The sequence below is a fragment of the Sprattus sprattus genome (genome assembly GCF_963457725.1).
Source record: "Sprattus sprattus genome assembly, chromosome: 1".
Lineage (NCBI taxonomy): Eukaryota > Metazoa > Chordata > Actinopteri > Clupeiformes > Clupeidae > Sprattus > Sprattus sprattus.
This window is the reverse complement of record NC_137920.1, coordinates 62,635,055-62,654,741: the sequence shown is the minus strand read 5'-3', so window position 1 is coordinate 62,654,741 and position 19,687 is coordinate 62,635,055. Positions and strand designations below refer to the sequence as shown.

Below are 19,687 nucleotides of genomic sequence, written 5' to 3'. Positions count from 1 at the left end.
TGTTTTTTTACCAGCGGGGGGAGCTTTTAAATTGCCGTTCCATTATCTGTCCAAGAGGAGGCAACAGTTTCTACCAAGTGGAAGGAATTTCAGGCCATTTTGAAGAAATATGACTCAGTAAATATGAGACAGAGGGGTCAAAAGGGTTCTACAAAGACGGTGTATCCTCCATGAAATAACCTAAAGAATTGCAAATGTATACATTTCATCTGGTAGAGGCTAGAAATGTAAATTAATTTAAATGACGAATTGACAGCAAATAAGAACCCCCATTTATCTCTCTCTCACACTCTCTCTTTCTCTCTCTCTCTCATCTAACATGTTCTCTCTCTTTCTCTCTCTCTCTCTCACACACACACACACACACACACACACACACACACACACACACACACACACACACAGAAACGCAAAAAATATATTCTCTGTGGGCACTTCTTTGCTTCTGTCAGTTCGATGTCCAGTTGCTTTCCATCTTCATCCCCTCCACCTGCCTCTAGATAACATTCTCAAAGAGCTGCATCGACCTCATCATGGTTTCATCCTGAGGAAAAATGAAACATCAGACAATGCAGTTCACTTCAGTTCCACAAGGTGTCATAGTTGTATATAACTAACTAAGACATCCGGATGGGGATGGGTATTGTGGGATATCTGTTTGCAAATGTATGGAAGTGCAGTCCTCTCTCTCTCTCTCTCTCTCTCTCTCTCTCTCTCTCTCTCTGCCTTCTGGGAAAACACCACCAAACAAAGATTTACTCACCTCTTGACATGCGAGGACAAACTCCTCTAGAGTTACAACCCCGTCTTTATTTTTGTCCATTTTCTGTGGATACAGACACAAATAGTCATGGATGCTTAAATTCTGTGTGTGTCGGGCTTTCGTCCACAACATATTTACAACATACTTTTATACTGCATGAAATAAATGTACTGACCTGAAAGAAAGCATCCACATGTTGTTTGGGATCATCACCTTTCATTGCAGGGTAAGTATACTTCCCCATCATATCATAAATTGCTCTCACAATCTCTGTCATCTCCTGTGGAACAAAAAATACAATCCTTTTTAAAGCAGCCTCATCACATAGTACACAAACAGAGCAAGAGAGAGAGAGACGCGTACACACACACACACACACACACACACACACACACACACACACACACACACACACACACACACAGACACACACACACACACACACACACACACACACACACACACACACACACACACACACACACACACACACACACACACACACACACACATCACACACACACACACACACACACACACACACACACACACAGACACACACACACACACACACACACACACACACACACACACACACACACACAGAGAGAGAGGGGGAGAGAGAGAGAGAGAGAGAGAGAGAAACTGGCAAAATAATGCACATCAGGACAACATATTTTACCTCTCTGCTTATGTAACCGTCCTTATTGATGTCATATAAATTAAATGTCCATTCAAGTTTCTCCCTTGTCGATCCACGCAGCAGGAGGGACAGTCCCATCACAAAATCCTAGCAGAAGGAGAAAGATGGAGGACATGACAGTAAATGCTCTATAGAAGAACAGACCACAAGGCAAGAGTTAAGAACTCAATGCTGTTGGGAAAATTGGTGCTGTACCTCAAACTTGATGGATCCATTCTTTGTTGTATCGAATGCATTAAAAAGGTAATGGGCGTATGTGCTGGCGTCTGTTACAAGAGAGAAATCACACAAGAATGCTGTAAATCATTAAATCATTAAACAAGACTTACAGCACAAAGTGCATGAAAAAAAATATCAGTTAAAGTTCTACACTTTGACCTTGGTCTTGAACATTTATTTACTTGCCACTGAAATATGGTCCTCAAGATGCCACCATACATCATAGGGTTGCCTTACAAGGTAACACAGACAAATGATAAATGTGCTTCTAGCGAATGGCCTGGATGTACAAGGCCTGCTATGACTCAAAGTTAAACTAAGGGAAGGCCATTTTGGGTAACACTTTTGTGAAGCAGAAACAACCATAGTGTAATTGTTTAATGCATTTATTATTTCAATATATCACATCATAAGAATATGTTTATATTTAAAAGGAAAACAATGGTATGGCTGGATGGACATGCATTGTCATTTATATATGACTTGTTTACAAAACATGATGGAATCATAAGGAAGTTAAGAACTGCAGACATGTGTAATATAATGCATTATGTTACTTTGTGTTGTAAAGCTTTACATTCCAGTGTTTCATGTTCCACATTTCCTGTGTTATATTACAAACATTATAGAGACTTCAAATACACACTATGAGGCGATATGAATGCCTTATAACCCCTTTGTGAGCTTTTTTTGAATGCCACTTGTATGTTCCCCTGTGCTCAAGCAGGTTGAGAATGGACTTAATTTAAGGTTGAGAATGGACTTTGTGTACCTCCATGTGGAAAGAACTGTGCATAGATGTGTTTAAACGTCTCCTCGTTCACAACTCCACTAGGACACTCCTGATGGGAAAAAGAGTCAAAGATCATTAATTTCACCACTCTCTCAACTCTTATCTCTCCACGAGGGAGAACATCTGTCTGTTTTTTGCATGTGATATTCAATTAACAGCAACTGTCCATATGTGTCTCTCAGCACTAATTCGATTTACAAAGACGTTGGCTTCAAAGACCTCAAGAAACCTCAATAATCCATATTGACATACACGTTAATAGTCATTGTGGGTTAGTTATGAGTGTAAAATACGTCAATGTAAAAAAATTAGTGCTATTACATAATATTGCATTTTGCTGTTCCATTTGTTGTTAACCAAGTACAGACTAAGAGGGAAAGAAAAACAATTATTTCGCTTGTCAATAAAGCCTCGGTAGCACTTCAAAAATCATCTCAATCGTTGCTATGACGCACCAACTATTTAGTTTGGACTTTGCTCCCAAACACCAGTGTGTGTGTGTGTGTGTGTGTGTGTGTGTGTGTGTGTGTGTGTGTGTGTGTGTGTGTGTGTGTGTGTGTGTGTGTGTGAGTGTGTGTGTGAGTGTGTGTGTGTAGAGAGAGCAGCCCTTATTGGCAAACACCAGTGTTTTTTCTCATTTGTGTGGTTTTGACGTGAAGTGTGTAATGCAGCATGTAATTGTTCTCATTATGGAATATGACAGACAGGGTTGATCTCTGCTGCAGGGGCTGGTGTAGTCAGATTAGCAGCATAGGAGGTGAAATGGCCAAGGCTAAATGGGTATCTGCTTTTCACAGACAAAGATGAGCTGAGCCAAATATAGAACATGGGGGGCTCGCTTCAAAGTGGCTATGGAAGTGGGGAAAGCGCTGTGCCGGTAAGGGTGGGGGGGGGGGGGGGGCAGCAGCTAACTGGTGAAACTGGATGGAAAGCACAGTAGCAGATAGTTTTGGAGTAGGCAGCTAGAGGAGTGAGCTATCAAACAGAGGCCGCCATGCAGGGAGCGCTCACGTTTTTGAAGCCCCGGTAGAGGACCTGCAGCTCCCGTTTGGTAAAGTTGGTCTGCGACTCTAGCTGCTCCAGCCCCTCTGGCCGGTGGCACGGCGTGGTCATCTCCAGGTCATCGTCAATCTTGTCTGTGGACAGAACCCAGGGTTAGCCCTCAGGGCACAACAGTAGACTTGTTTTTTTTCTCTCTCACGAAACAGACACAGCATCTCATCACATGGACGGTAATTGTCCATGAAAATCAGATTTCTCATTCTCATCAATTTCTCATCCGTTTTATCAGCACAGAAATCTAGTAGAGAGTCCCAGAGTGGGAACCTCTATTTACTTCCTAGAAAATGCATTTTATTCCCAGGCAGTGGAAAATGTCTAATGGAAATACATAATGTGAAAGAAATAATAAAAAAAAATACTGTACATAATCTGACACAGAATGAAATGAATAAGTGAAGATGTAATCTAATGCATGTCTTTTTCTCAAACAAACACTTAATGAGTCCTTTGTCAGATGACAGTTCTAGCTTTCTCAGAAAGGAATAAAGTGATTTCTAGATCCTTGGCGTGCTGCATGTAGAACTGACATCAGAATTCAACATCCCCTGTGTTGCTCGTGTGTGTCGGTTGACAGTAAATAATGACTTGAAGAGAAAACAGGCACTGTTCACCTCAGATGACTATGACATTTACTCACAGTAGCTCACTAGTCTGGCAGCTCCTTGGCCATGGAAAGATTTAATCAGGACAGCTGCCCAACAGGACAGCAGTTACCCGGTCATATAAACCGCAATTATGCAAGAAAATATTCAAATCAAGTGATCTATGGGGAAATATAATGAGAGAAGACAGGAGAGGGCAATCAGACTGTGAATGTGATGACTGTGACCTTTAAACCTTGCCAAATTGCCAAAGAGCTTTCTGGTTCTTTCTGGTTCTCTCTCTCTCTCTCTCTCTCTCTCTCTTTCTCACACACTCACACACACACACACACACACACACACACACACACACACACACATACACATACACACACGGCCGCGCAGAGGTCTTGCAGCTGTCAGCCCTGCAGAAAAGATGAGGCATGAGTTGGACAGATACCTACGTAGGAATAAAAGATAAACGAATTTGGCCCGAGCAGATGAAAAGATGTAAAAGTGAAGCCCAGGGGGAGGCCATCATCCTTCACCACAGACAGATAGACACCATGCCACTGAGCTTACTCCCATAAGCCCTGCAACCAGCCTATTTCAGTCACACCATACACTGTAAACCTGAACAAGTTCAGAGAACTCAAAACTTTTGATGTAACCGATTACATAAGAAAATTTGACTACATATATTTATTTTTTTAAGTAAACTTAACTCAAAAATTATGCATCGGCTATTTAGATTTTTTGTGTTATCATTTTCATAATTTTTGAGTTCTCTGAGCTCATATTATTCCAAAATCGTAAAGGATTTAGCCTCGTCAGATATTTGTGTTTCTCTGGGTCTTTCTCAAACTAGTTATTACGCCCTTACAAGTTTTTTAAAGGGTATCTTCCTTACGTTCCAACTTCTTGCGCAAGCTCTTACTGTAGAGAGAACTGTCATTGGTCGACCGCCTTCCCAGTGTTGCCACTGCATTTACATTTACGATTTAGCAGACGCTTTTATCCAAAGCGATTGACAAGGAATTTTGCATTTATAGATCATGAGCAGTTTAGGGGTTCACACTTATACACTTGGTAAGGAGGAATGGGGAATCGAACTAGCAACCTTCCAACCTCTGGATTACTAAACGACTCCTCTACCTTAAGTCTGCTGTGTCCGTCTCTCATCACAAGAGCTTTGCAATGGTGTTCTCAACGACGTTGATGACGTCAGATACTAACATTTTTTGAGTTATCAGGCAATGTTAACTCAAACAAATACATTCAACACAATTAAAACGTATGCACTTGCTCAGAAAACTCATACATTTTATGTTGGGTCAACTAAATACCAGGTTTTAAGTACTGAATACATAATGTTAATGAGTTAGTAGAACTGTCTGGGTTTACAGTGCACCTGATGACCAGGGATGAGGCTTTTTCTGGCCAATAACTCTGAGCCATGTTCAACATTCTCGCCTGGACGGCTGGTCATCATCCGCTGGGTTCCTGCCAACGCACCTTACCTAGTGATTTATAGAATCTGTCAACACACCTGTTTCAGCACAGCCCTATTCTCCCTGGGTCTTTCTCACCACCCAGCTAGGATCAGATGGAACATATGTCATTTTCTTTTGCCATCAGGGAATTGGACTTTGGTCCCTTCTTTGTGTCACTCTCACAAAGTACTTAATTCCTGTCCATCCCAAAGTTTAGCACATTTTGTTTCTCATTAATCTACACACAATACTTCACAATGACAAAGCAAAAATTGTATTTAAATTTAAGACTGAAATATCCCTTTTACGCAAGTATTAAGACCCTCCACTTAGTTCTTGGTTAAAAGCACCTTTGGCAGCAATGACAGCCTCAAGTCTTCTTGGGAACGATCCTCTCTGGCACCATTCTTTTGGATTGGTGAGGAGCGTCGGTGCACAGCCATTTCAGGTCTCTCCAGAGATGCTCTATTGGGTTCAGGTCAGGACTTTAACAGAGTCTTCTACAAAGCCACTCCTGTGTTTTCTTGGTGGAATACCTCAGGTTGTTGTCTTGTTAAAATGAGATCCTGAGCACTCTGTAAAGGGTTTTCACTCAGGATTTAACTATATTTTCCTGTTTCCACTTTCCCTCTATCATGTCTCCCAGTCCCTGTCACAGAAAAACATCCCCACAGCATCATGCTGCCACCACCGTGTTTGACAATAGGAATGGTATTAATGGGGTGTTTCTTAGGTCCTAGTGTCCTTCACACACACCATTGGGAATTGTGGCCAAATAGTTCAACCTTTGTTACATCAGACCAGAGAAGTTTGCTTCTCTTGGTCTGAGTCATTCGGGTGCTTTTGGCCAAACCCCCAGTGTGCTGTCATGAGCCTTTTAGTGAGGAATAGCTTTCGTCTGGCTGCTCTACCATAAAGGCCTGAATGGTGGAGTGCTGCCCTGATGAGTCACAGTCTGCACTTTTCCCTGTGTTTCTTGTTGACTCCAATTTTGTGGTATTTTTGTGTGCGGCGTACTTCCTTGGTTACTTCCTACTGTTTATTGTGTCTCTGTTCACACCCTTTGTGTCACTTCCTGATTGGTTCCGCCTGTCTCTTGTTTTCTCGTTAAGTACTGTATATTTAAACCCCCTGGTTTTCTTAAGTTCTTGGACTATCAATGTTGTGTTTCCACACTGGTTTTGCTGGTTTTTGTATCATGTTCTTGTCTGAAAACCCACATTGTAGAAACATGTTTTGAGTGTTGTGGATTCGGGTCCTACGATTACCGTGGCATGATGGTTGTTTTTCTGTAAGGGTCGCCTATCTCCACAAAATATCTCTTGGTTACCTGTATGACCAAGGCCCTTTATCCCCAACTGCTCAATTTGGCTGGGCGGCCAGATCTCGAAAGGCGGTTCCAAATCTCTTCCAAACGAGAATGATTGAGGCCACCATGCTCTTGGGCACTTTCAATGCCGCAGACAATTATCTTGACCTCATGGCCTGGTTTTCACTCTGACAAACACAATCATAATATATAATAATAATTGTCAGATTTTAATGGCACAAAGCCACACTGCAACACACACGTGGATATATGGAGGGGAGACAGGACACACACATGCAGGCCTGAGGTCGCTATGTATTTCTGCTTTGCATTTTCCCATCCGGGACTGTCCTTCCTCCAGGACCCCAGGAGCAGTGGGCAGCTGTTAAGCGCCCATGTACCACATGAAGTGAACTGTCCGTCTTGGTCAGGGATGGACAGGAGAGTGTTCTGTTCTTTTGCATGTTTTTTCTGTAGGGGTTCTTAGTGGAGGAAACCCCTTGTTAACGTGGGGAGAACATGCATACTTCACACAGAAAGGCCCGGAAGATAGCCCACCTGAGCACTGGGGAGGACCTGCCCCCCAGAGCCAACAGCGCCCCATGCTTGAATCGAACTCATGACCTTCTTGCTGTGAGGCGGGAGTGTGAGCACCTGAGCCACCGTGCCTCTCGGACTAATCAACTGTGAGACCTTATGTAGACAGGCACGTGCCTTTCCTTATTATGTCCAATTAATTAAATTAGGCACAGGTGGACTCCAATAGAAGCATCTCAAGGACTACGAATAGAAGTAGGATGACCCAGAGCAGATGTGAAAACTCAAAATGGTCTGAGAACTTTCCGGATGCTCTGAATAGAATAAAGAATTGCATGCAGTGTAAAGTAGAGACACAGCTACCGGAGAGAGATAAAAGAGAAGAGCAGAAAAAAGAAGATGGATAAACAGATTTCAAACTAAATCAGAAAAAGTCAAGAACAAGAACCGATCGACAGACCCTGAGAGGCACAGTAGAGCCGTAATCACACAAGAACCTCAAAAAAACAGTCTTTGGAAAAGAACAGCTGGAGCATCAAGGGAGAGGTAGACTACATTGCACGTTGCATGAGATATGTGTTATGGATGGGAATGGAATTGAACAGGAGTACCAACATTGAATGATCAAATATTAGTCTATCCATTAGAGCCACAGGGAAAAAGAACGCAGCTGCATTGTAGCCTTACCAAACCAATATCTGATACATATTAGTTGCTTGACCATCATAGAGGCAAGGGCATAAATTGAGGTTCAGCGGTTGACCTGGAAAAAGCAGCTCATTTGGTTTGCTGCTGTGGGCTGTGTGCTGTTTCCCGTGTGCTGTGGGCAAAGCAGTGATTCTGTCTGTAGGCTTTGGCAGTTTTAGCTCTGGGAGAGCAGGGCCCATCACCGATAGTGCCCATCATGCACACATGCACAGTGTCCCCCGGCTCTGCGCTAATCTGGAGGAAAATTGTAAACATCTGAGCAGTTACCCATGAGAGGGCATCTGCCATTTGGTTTTTTAAGTACACAAAGTATTTCAGTTACAGTTAAGGACCCTAATAGTTATTATTATTCTCTTCCTAATCTTATTCAGACATTTGTTTTGAATGCATTTCTTTCTTGACGTTTGCCTACAGGAGGACGTCAGGGAAGAACGGTTTATTTTTCTCACTGTGATATAGAACCACTCTTTCTTAAAGCAAAGACATTTTTTCCCAGTAGAACAGCGAGCGTCCATGAAATATGCGAATCATTGCACTTTATTATCACTTCACACTTATTAACACTTCGAGGAGAAAACTGACAGATGTGAAGTTAGAAAAAAAGGAGGCGATGTGAAAGGTGGGTGTGAAGGATAAAGTGGAGATACTGCTACTGGAGAGAGATGAAAGAAAAGTGCAGAAAAAAAAAACATGGATGAACAGATTAGAAAAAGTTGAGAACAATGAAAAAGGGGAAGAGATTGATCGACAGACCCCGAGAGGCACAGTGTAGAGCCATAATTACACAGGAAGAAGTCAAGAAACAGGATTTACAAAAGATAGGGAACGGCTGGAGGAAGGCAGGGAGCAGGATTTCAGGATTTCAGATTTAAGATTTGAGGCCATCAAATATTTAGAGCAACTCCGACCGCTGAGCAGAGAGCCCAGGCTAACGTTGCACAGCAGGGTGGAGAAAGAAAGACGTTCATCATTTTAAGCTGAACCTTCCTGCTCTGAGTCTCCAGCAGTGAGCCATAAGAGGGCCAAATACAAACACAGGGGGGACGTGTGCCAGAAAGATATTTGACTGTGTGTTAGAATTACATATTTTTAGAGAGGTGTGGAAAATGAGAAAATAAGGAAACTAGTTTGTTGGAAATGGATTGCCCATTAGTTGTCTTCTATCTGAGAGAGAGAAAAACTCAACTCTGCACTTTGTCTTCAATGCAAACTGTGTGAGTAAATAAATCAGTGGTGAGTGGTAGGATTGATTTCACCTGTATGTTCTACTAACAGCTTCAGATGATTTCACCTGTATTTTCCCCTGACAGCATTAGATGATTCATTAATTTATTCACAACCCTGTGCCAAGTGCGTACAAACAAGCTGTCATATTGTGTGATGATGTCTATATGGAATAAGGGTAATGTATGGAATATGTGAAATATCTGCTGTGTTAGATCAGCATCAAAGGAGTTCTACAGAGAGGTAGACTACATCGCATCTTGAATGAGATCTGGGTTATAGATACCTCTGTGTCAGTGAGGAGAAAATCCTAGGTTTCAACAAAATCACATGAATCCTTCAGCAGCATTTTTTCAAGCGATATTTGTCGTAATAATTCATCATAATTTTGAATGTCTTTTTACCCTTTGCCATTCATGAAGACTATAGGCTACTCTTCATGAACAGTCCTCTGATTTAAGCAGGGTTTCTCACATCAGTGACTTAGTATTTGTCATTGTGGCCAATTGTTACCCTCCATTTCATTAACCACTGGTTTGACACCTGCACATAATTGGCCACTAAACACCAGGCAACAGTGATGCGGTTGCAGCGAACGGATGTTATTGCGCTTGGCGACCGTGAGCATCCCATCTGTCTAGACTGAGCCATCGCTGACTCTGGTCCATCTCACAGGAGGCTCAGGGGAGTTGAACAGCAGGAGGCAGTGACCTCACAGCCCCTGTTTAATATTCACCAGCACCTGCTAACCAGTTGGGAGAATATCTCACTCTCACTCGCGCTCCCGGCCCCCGCAGCTCCCAAAGCGCTCTCTCTCTCTCTCTCTCTCTGTCAAAAAGCTGACTCGTGTGTTCGTCATGACCCCATTCGTTTCCATCAGAAGCGTGCCATGGTTCTCCAGCTTGACAGAGGCGAATAGGTAGTGTTTTTTTTTCTTCCTCTTTCCTGAGCTGCTTAGGCTCCATGGTCCTTACATAAGTCGACATAAGAAGAATCTGGCTTTCTGTTGGTTCAGCTTTCAGTTGGACTTATTTGGTGTGTCTGTTTCCGGAAGTTTGCCTTTGGTGCGTTCATGCCTCAGCACATCACAGGGCACTTAATCCAGAAGGAGCAGCACTTTCTAAGCAGGTTCTAAATTAGTCGAGGGATATTTTAAAATGACATGCCAACCCTATTTTAATAGGTTCCTCTCACCAAGAGGCTTCATCCAGGGTTTCAAATTATACATGCTGCACTGCCTCTGAAGCCATTACATAATGAGCCCTACTTATTATTTAGATTTCTGTTTCATCAACAGTTTAATACATCAAACCTCACACATTATGGCTTTTAGAGCTCATATAAACATTAAGTCTAGGTTTTGGGAGCAAAAAAGTAAAAAAAAAAAAATTATGAAAACAGAGAAGAACTGTGTTGGAAGTGTGAATGTTTGAGACCTTAGGTTGTTTGAGGATAGCACAGTTGCTAAGGATACGGACATCTGTAAGCAGACCAAACCTAACTTCTTCTGTAACTATGTGATATAATGCACGTTTGCTGTACACTACAACACAACACCTCCAACTTCCACAACATGCTACCTTCTCACATCTACACTTCAGGCGACCATGGCATTTTCAAAGTAAACCAGTCAGGTTTCTTGGTGAACTAGGTTGCAATTTATAACTTATACTGGTTCTTTGGCTTGTTATTATAGGACAACGCACCAAGGCACTGCTAGAGGTATGTCGTGTAGTAGTGCATTCACCGAAAATCTGCTTTCAAATTCTTTGGCATGTATTACATCAGCATGCAAACAGTGATTTCTGTCAAAGAAAAAAAAATAAACCTATTTAGTCCTTTTTTACTTTAAAGAGTCTGAGGGGAGGGACAAATGCATGTAAATATATTCCATTTGCTAAGAGAAGGTAAAGAAGACCATAAATGGATCAGATGACCTTTCCCACTACAGCACATTATGTTTGTCCGCTGTTTATTCTCTCACCTGAGTCCTCTTTTCTCAGTTGTCTCAGGGTTGGTCACTAGGTTTATAAGAGGCAAATGTCAGACATTACTCACATTTTGTACAGACACAAACCATCAGAGTTATTCAAAGCAAATGGGTTTTGAAAATATGTTTTCAGTCATGGTGTGAGTCAGACGTGTATGTTTTTTTCTTTTTGATTGTGTGACGCAAGAGCTTGTGTTTGTGTGTGTGTGTGTGTGTGTGTGTGTGTGTGTGTGTGTGTGTGTGCGTGTGTGTGTGCGTGTGTGTGTGCGTGTGTTTACAGTTTTAATGTGTCTGCATGAAGGATGTAGCTGTTGCTCTCCACTCGGCCCCACCAGCATCATTCACTTTTGTTCCTGTTTTCCTTTTTTCTTTTTTTTTTGCTCTCACAAACCAGTCTCCATGACAACCGGGCTCTCAAGCATGTGAACAGGAAGAGAGATGCTATGTGAGCAGGGTGCTAATGCTACCACTGAAATGTAAACGTGCGCACACACACACACATACGCACACTGAACACAAGCTGATCTAATATAGGTCTGCGTGTGGGTGTGCTATCATATTTACACACAGACCTACGTATATGTGCATAGACGACACAGCAATATACACAATACCCAAGACATGAATCTGAACAAACAAAGGTGCACAGAAATCTTCTTGAGACCACTGTCAGATACAATGAGCCAGAGACACACATATACACATATGATATATCTATAGGGGTGCAGCTGATGCTGACCTATGCCAAGAGCTTATAGAAGATAACCAGCAGTGCATACATATTGCTTAGAACGCTCTCACTCTTCCCTCTTTCTATTCTGTCTCCCACTCAGTGTTTTCTTCTCTCTCAGACTTGCTCAAGCACCACTGTGTGAAAATCACCTCCCCTGTAGTTAGCAGGTGTGAGCAGTGTTTCTAAAATCAGCACGTGCTAACATGTGTCTGCGCTCCTGCAGATGCTTCTTTTTCAGTTTTATTGTAATTGTGTCTGTGTGTTTGTGATGGGACATTTGAAGGTATCACACAGGAAAGATTAAATAGAATGCCTATTTGTAGACATGGAAGTAAAATGTTCAGAAGTATTTGAGATTGCCTTTCCGACAAGTCTCTCTCTCTTCCTCTCTCTCCCTCCCTCAATCTTCCCCTCTGTGTGTGTGTGTGTGTGTGTGTGTGTGTGTACGCGCGTTGTTGTCATTACCTCTGGATGGCCGCCTCTGCTTGCTGGTCTGCATGGTAAGTGTGCCCACTACTGCACCCATGTTGTCGCCGTAGTAACTTGTGTATCCCAACAGTACCTTGGTTTCCCTCTTCTCTTCTTTCTCCTTTCTGTCTTTCGCACTCTCTCTCGGAGACTCCCTGCCTCACTCACTCTCTCTCTCTCTCCCCTCTACACTCCTCTCTTTGTTGTTTTCTCGTCCTTCGTCGTTCTTCACAAACCACTCACCCACAAACGTAAGTCTTTATCCTCTGCTCCCTGTCACATACAGACGCTCTCTCTTTCTCTTGCTATCAGTTTGGGCTGAGGAGAAAATAGCGTGCAATTTCACTCCTCAAGTGCGTACCAGCTGCCCCTTATTTCACTCTGCCCCTCCCACTCTCTCTCTCTCTCTCGCTCTCTCCTGGGTCCTCTCTCTTCTACCTCTTTACTGACTCTTTTTATTTTCTCCCTGTCTCATCTATCTCCATTTCTAACATTCTTTCTCTGTTATTTTCCTTTAACCTTTCTTTCCAACTCACTCCCTGTCTTTTTACTAAAATCTCTCTTTCTTACATCTCACCTCTCTCTCTCTCTCGTTCAGTTATTTTTCTCTACCCTGTTGTTATGGTGTTTCCAGAAGTATCGCTGTATGGACAACTCTGAATCAGTGAAGAACAGCTGTTGAGGCAGAATTAATCTTCAAGCCATAAAGACATAATCCTCTCCCTTAATTATCTCATTCATACACATACTACTCTATGCAGATGGTGAGGATATATAGCATAAATGTAAGTGCTTTATAATGTTTTTCCGTCCTCCTTTTCTGTCCATATGAGAATGTGTATTTTCTAATCAGTGGATGCAACTTTGAAACCACTGAGTCAGAAAACAGACATCATTGTAGTAATGATGTTGTGGCAGATTGCAGCAGTTCAGATAATGATACACCCACAATTAATTACTACCTGGACTGACTAAAAGGGTACAAAATGAACCCTTGTGACCCATTTAAAGGTACAGTGTAGAGTTTGTAGTGGCATCTAGTGGTGAGGTTGTAGATTGCAACCAACTTGATAGCACTCTTGAACAACTTCCTTTCCAAGCACATAGTACAACCTTTGGTGACTGTCTGGTGCCAGCAGCTACTTCCAAAATTATGTCACCTTCCACCACCACATAGAATAGTCCGTCAAGTGTGGAGATGATCTAAAGTTACCTTGCATAGAAAAGGCTAATGTTCAGTTATTGTTACCTCGGTTAAGGCATATACAAGTTAACCATACCCTTCCGTGTATTTGAGGTCATTATTGATGACATTATGAAATTTAACAAAACTCATTAAGCCACTTTCTCAGTATGGTATTGATAGTGTAGTACTTGTCAAGGCTACAACATTTGGGCCTGCTAATGTTGGAGTTACCTCTATATTTGCCATCATAGCCTATCTTACCAACTTTAGCAAAAGCGTTCATTGCCCTGCAGAATTGAGTCGCTTGTACTAAATGTCACTTTTGAAAAAACTATATCTGTATTATCAGTCTCCTTCAAGTAGTTGTTCAGATTAAAGTCATTTAAATACTGATTGTCAGAAACCTTTCCGAGGTACATTGTTAATGTGAGAAACATTAAATGTAGGTTCAAATGAAAGAGGTTCAAATGTATAAAATACTCGCTTTTGATTAGCACTGCACAATGTTTTGGTTTAGTAATTAGCAATTCTGGTAGCAATTAGATATTTTTCAACATAGACCCATGGCCATGCAATAGTTAAATCTATCAAACAACAAACTGCATTTAGATTGGATTAAGGGGCAACCATGGCCTACTGGTTAGGGTGTTGGGCTGGACTAAAAATTAGCAATTCTGGTAGCAATTAGACATCTTTCAACATAGACCCATGGCCATGCAATAGTTAAATCTATCAAACAACAAACTGCATTTAGATTGGATTAAGGGGCAACCGTGGCTTACTGGTTAGGGTGTTGGGCTGGAAACCGGAAGGTTGCCTGTTCAATCCCCGACCAGTAGGAAAAAGGTGGATGGGGGAAGTGGTCGAGCACTGCAGTCCCATGCCCACATCCAGGGCTGAGGTGCCCTTGAGCAAGGCGCCTAATCCCGATCACTGCTCCCCGGGCGCTAAAAAGCAGCTCACTGCTCCGTGTTAGTGTGCTTCACTGTGTGTAACACTACCCTGGATGGGGAAGATGCAGTGATTGAATTCAGAGTGTGTGTGTCACTATCTCTGCCATAACATAGTCACTAGTCACTAAAACATGCGACTTCAGTGTCACTTTGAAAACATTTGAAAACAACGTTCTCAAACTTGTTAGCCATCACCAGCAATTACTGATACCTCTTCTCCTTCTCTTCCGGGAGAGCTGCCACTTCATTGTAAAGCACAGTGTCTGTTTTGTCCATTTTGGGCCACCATAGGAACATGGCAGCACAATATGGTGGACATAAAGGACCCACTGCCTACGAGGATATGAACCCAGCAAACAGGGGACGTCCCCCGGACGTTAACAGGACATTTGCGATGTCCCCGATTGGTTCCTGCCACAACGTTCACTAGCGGACGTTACCAGGACGTTGTTGACGTTCGTAGCAAGTCTACATTTGGTCCTAGTGTGACGTTCGCAATGAGCCGTAAAACGGACTTTTAGGGAACGTTCAGATTTGGCCCCTCGGCACACGTCCACAGAACGTCCTTCAAAAACATACCCATAACATTTACCTTTGGTCCTCTGCGGGAAACAGTTAGCCCTTGTTAGCCGGCTGTGCTGTAATCTGTTGTTGCTCTGATTCTTGGTGTAACGAATATAATAGTAACTTGTGGTGTTTAGTTGAAGTATTTTCCGTTTTTGTGTATTACAGTTTCACTCATAAATTTCACTTGATAATCAATAAAGGAGCAAGGCGCTAGTTACCTGGCTCGTAAAATCGAGTTTGGCTGACTGTTGAACTACATTATCCTTTGGGGAAGTGGCAGAGGAATTCTAACGTTGAACTTGTGTTTTTTATTATTAATATTGAAACTATATGAAATTATAAATATTACCACATTTTATCCTGAATATGTCTTTCTTTTAGCTTGGAGAAATTAAAAATGGTAGTAGTCGAGTAGAAGTAAGCGACAGAAACAACAACAAATAATAATAAGTGCCATATAAGGCGACTAAAGGTTGTCAAAAGCACATCTAGCATTGCTAAAATGGTCGTTACCCCAACGTCCCTACTATGTTCGTGGTGCGTCCTTTGAACGTCCTTAAATAATGTCCACAGGGCGTCTAGAAAACGTTTCCCAGATGTCCCCTCAATGTCGTTGGGACTTTCTTGGAACGTCCTGCAGAGCGTCCCCAGGCTGTCAAGGGAACCATACACATTTACGTTTAGGGAACGCTCGGAGAGGACCATTAGAGGACGTCAAGGAGACGTTATTTTGTTTGCTGGGAAGGGCTCATTCTAACCTAATGGAACACAACAATTCGTAGTACCAGGTTATTATACACCAATGAAAAAATACTTAATTCCCTAAAACCGCACATTGTACCTTTAAGATATATTAAAGTCTAGACTAAACGCCAAGCCTTTTCATTCTACAGTCTTCAAATCCTTTTGTCTGAAAGATCTTTTCATCTGTTGTCCATCCCAGACATTTTAGTTTTGTATGAATTATCAAAAGACTTTTTAAACTAAAACAACTGCAAAACTACATTACTGCATGTTTTAAAAGTCTTAAATCACAATTAACTGATTCACCAGAGACCTCCTCTGCCCACTTCTCTTCTGCTATACAAACACAGGCCATATTTTTGGTTCCCTGGTTTGTTGCTTATTTCTGCTCATTAGTTTAGTGGTTTGTCGCAGCCCCAGGGCACGTGTATTCGAGGTAATTATTGATGGGTTCACAGGATGGGAACGCTATAGAGGGTAAGGTGGCATGGGAGCGAAGCCGGGAGAGAAAGAGCCAACGTCAAAACGTCTCTGCATGGCCTCATTACGAGAACAAATTATACTAAACCCAAAGGCCCTGGAGGGCTTCTATTCTCTGAGGCTCAGTCCAGTTGCATTTAACAGGGTCCCACTCCGAAGCAGCAGGTCTTTGCACCTCAGCAGCCTTGCAGGTAGGAGGAATCTCTTACACCTTTCACTGCCTCAGAGAGAGAGGGGGAAGAGAGAGAGAGAGAGAGAGAGAGAGAGGAAATCTGGAACACTGTGAGAACAGCGCTCTCTGTCTGCCACTGCAACAAACTGCAGTGCTCCTCACAACCTACACATCCAAACACAACCCCCTGATGGTGCTGCCCAATTCTCATGGAAATCAAAGCGGGCCAAATGCACTGAGCTGCAGGCCTGAATCCGAGTCTGACTCACAAGCTGTGGGTACTCTGGGGTATTTCAGCATAGGCTTCAAACACTCGTGGCTTTTTTGTCTTTTCCCTCAGACCTCCTAATCCATTTGGCATGGTATGTGTGTGTGTGTGTGTGTGTGTGTGTGTGTGTGTGTGTGTGTGTGTGTGTGTGTGTGTGTGTGTGTGTGTGTGTGTGTGTGTGTGTGTGTGTTCATGTGCATGCACGTGGTGTGTCTGGAAAAAGGCTACACAGAGGTAAAGAGACAGCTAGGCAGAGAGAGAGAGAGAGAAAGATAGTGAGTGTGTCTACCTCTGTGCATGTGTCCACATCTGTATAGGTTCACATGTGTGTATGAACCCATTTCTCAATTTCAGCTTTTTTGCCCATCTCTTTGACTGTGTACAAGGAGGGTTGAGTGTGTGATGGTGTTTACACAGATGGTCATTTCAACAAAATGGCAAATGCATTCAACAAAATTGTGTTTATGTCTGTGTACAATTGTGCCTGACATGTAGTTTCATTGCACAAGCTAGTTTTTTCATATACATAAAACAACAACAGAGTTTCACATTGGTAAGATAACTGTAGACGTTTACAGTTTATGATAGAGTAAAAATGGAAACTTGGCATAGAGTAGAGATTAATTAAACATAAAGACATGAATAATTATGGATGCGCAACCATCCGCCTCCTCTTGCTCATTCCTCTTCCTCTATCTGTCCCTCTTATCTTTTCCTCACAGACTCCTGCTTCCATTTTTTCGGGTAATTTCAATCGCCCCCTCTTTCTCCTCTCCCTTGTCATTAAATCCAGCTTCCGGCTAGTTCTACGCATGAGGAGATAATAGTTTTGGAAAGAGCCACCACGCAGTACTTTTCAAACCCAAAGTGCTTTACGTTGAGTAAGCTTTGGCTGTCACACAGACAAAATTAGCAGAAGCTTAGAGACAGACACGCATGCCCACACGTGTACACACACATACTCAAATACACACATGCACACACGCACACTCTCACACACACAAACACATACACACACACACACACACACACACTCACTCACACAGACACACACACACACACACACACACACACACTCACTCACACAGACCAACACTTACTCACACACACACACAAACATTTATTTTTTCCCGATTCCTAAACCCAGTATTGTCATGTTTATCATTGACATCCTTCAATGTATACAAAATATGAAGTCATGTTGCAAGAAGGTTTCAATCCATTTGCATCTTTAACTAAACCTGGGGACATGATATTTCCTCATGTTACAGCCATGCAACTAATAGCCATTTAAAACCGACCATCACAGTTGGGTCAGCTGGTCATCAACAGTTACATCACAGTAGATTATGAAGACCACTCACAGAGGAGATTTGGATGGATAGACAGAAAGACATAGTAACTACTAAACAGACGAGCAACAACCATGATATACACAATCCAAAACAAACAAACAAAGGCAGACGCGCAAGATACACACACAGCAACATCCCACTTTCACACAGACACATTGCATTCATTCTCAGTTTCCAGGCCATCCCTACCTTTCCTGTAGTTGACCTGTTTAGTGTGCATTGAGAAAGTGCCCAAAACTACCCCCATCTTCTGGAGTCTTCCTCTCTTTTCTTCTTCAATACAGTACGTATCCTCCCTCTGGAGTCTAGTCCTCGTGCGCTTCTGAAGTACGTGTGAGCAACGCAAGGCGAGTGAGTGAATGCTGACTCGGTCGATCACTTGTTCTCTCCCACACCTGTGCTACTGACTTTGAGGCAACCTCCCTTTGTTGTAAAAAATATATATTAGATAAAAATCTCAAATCTCCACCTGCACTCTATCTTTCCCTCTGTTATTTTTTTACATTTATTTCTCTCTTCCTCTCTGTGAAGTCTGTTCTTCCAACCAGCTATTCCCCACAGTTTTCTGCACCTCGACTTCTCTTTCCCTCCCTCTCTCTCCCTCTCTCTCCCTCTCTCTTTCTCTCTCTCTATGTATCTCTGTGCTTCTCTCACTTTTTCTTTATGTCTCTCTCTGAGCTGTTCCTCTCCTCTCTCTCTCTCTCTCTCTCTCTCTCTCTCTCTCTCTCTCTCTCTATCTCTTCCCCTCTCTCTCTGACAGTGTTATGGATTTTTTTGCTCCACACAGATACAGTGAGACTCTCAGAAATAGGAGGGGGAAAAAGGCGGTGGGGGTCTTATGGCTTACAAGGTAGGTGATTGGGAAGGAATTGTAAGAGGTTCAGGTAGTCTTAGTCTAAATAGACCACAGTGCTGTCTTTTTAATAACTTAAAAAACCTGCTGCCTTTGCCTCACCTAACAATGCATTGTGTATTTTTTGAACAGTGTTTGATTGCTGTGTTTGCATTGCTGTATCCAATGTCCCAAGTGTATTTCCAACCCTGATGTAATATTGTCTTGATAGATCCTACAAACATAAACAGAAATATCACTAAAAACAGTAATCGGTGTGGTTTATATCACATTGTCTTCATATGGGATTCTCACCCATAACCAAATCTTACTCCTTTGAGGAACTCGATGGATTAAATAAAGAACCTCACTGAAGTCCAAACTCTGTGATTAATGTTATTATGAAACACTTGTGTATTTCACTTACAAAACGACAAGCCATACTATCAAATGATAATTAATTATGCCAGTCTATTCATGCATGTATACCTTCAAATACAGCCAATGTAAAATAAATTATTCTCCTGTGGAAATTGGAGTCCCCTCT

General features: G+C 42.3%; 1 protein-coding gene across 2 annotated transcripts in view; it reads right to left on the bottom strand.

Annotated features, from left to right (window-relative positions):
• Positions 1–458: 458 nt before the first annotated feature.
• The window catches only part of kcnip1b (Kv channel interacting protein 1 b), a gene marked incomplete at its 5' end in the record, with an annotated part of 35,783 nt that continues 16,554 nt past the window's right edge, over positions 459–19,687 (bottom strand). Inside the window, 8 exons of one of the 2 annotated variants that reach the window (XM_080860653.1) lie at positions 459–544; positions 764–826; positions 939–1,043; positions 1,446–1,553; positions 1,662–1,732; positions 2,458–2,527; positions 3,490–3,614; positions 12,581–12,786. In XM_080860653.1, the coding sequence (XP_080716779.1) occupies positions 497–544; positions 764–826; positions 939–1,043; positions 1,446–1,553; positions 1,662–1,732; positions 2,458–2,527; positions 3,490–3,614; positions 12,581–12,641 (651 nt within the window). In that variant the 3' untranslated portion in view covers positions 459–496. Of the gene's footprint in view, positions 545–763; positions 827–938; positions 1,044–1,445; positions 1,554–1,661; positions 1,733–2,457; positions 2,528–3,489; positions 3,615–12,580; positions 12,787–19,687 lie in introns of those variants that run through there. The other variant, XM_080860652.1, reaches the window with a different exon arrangement.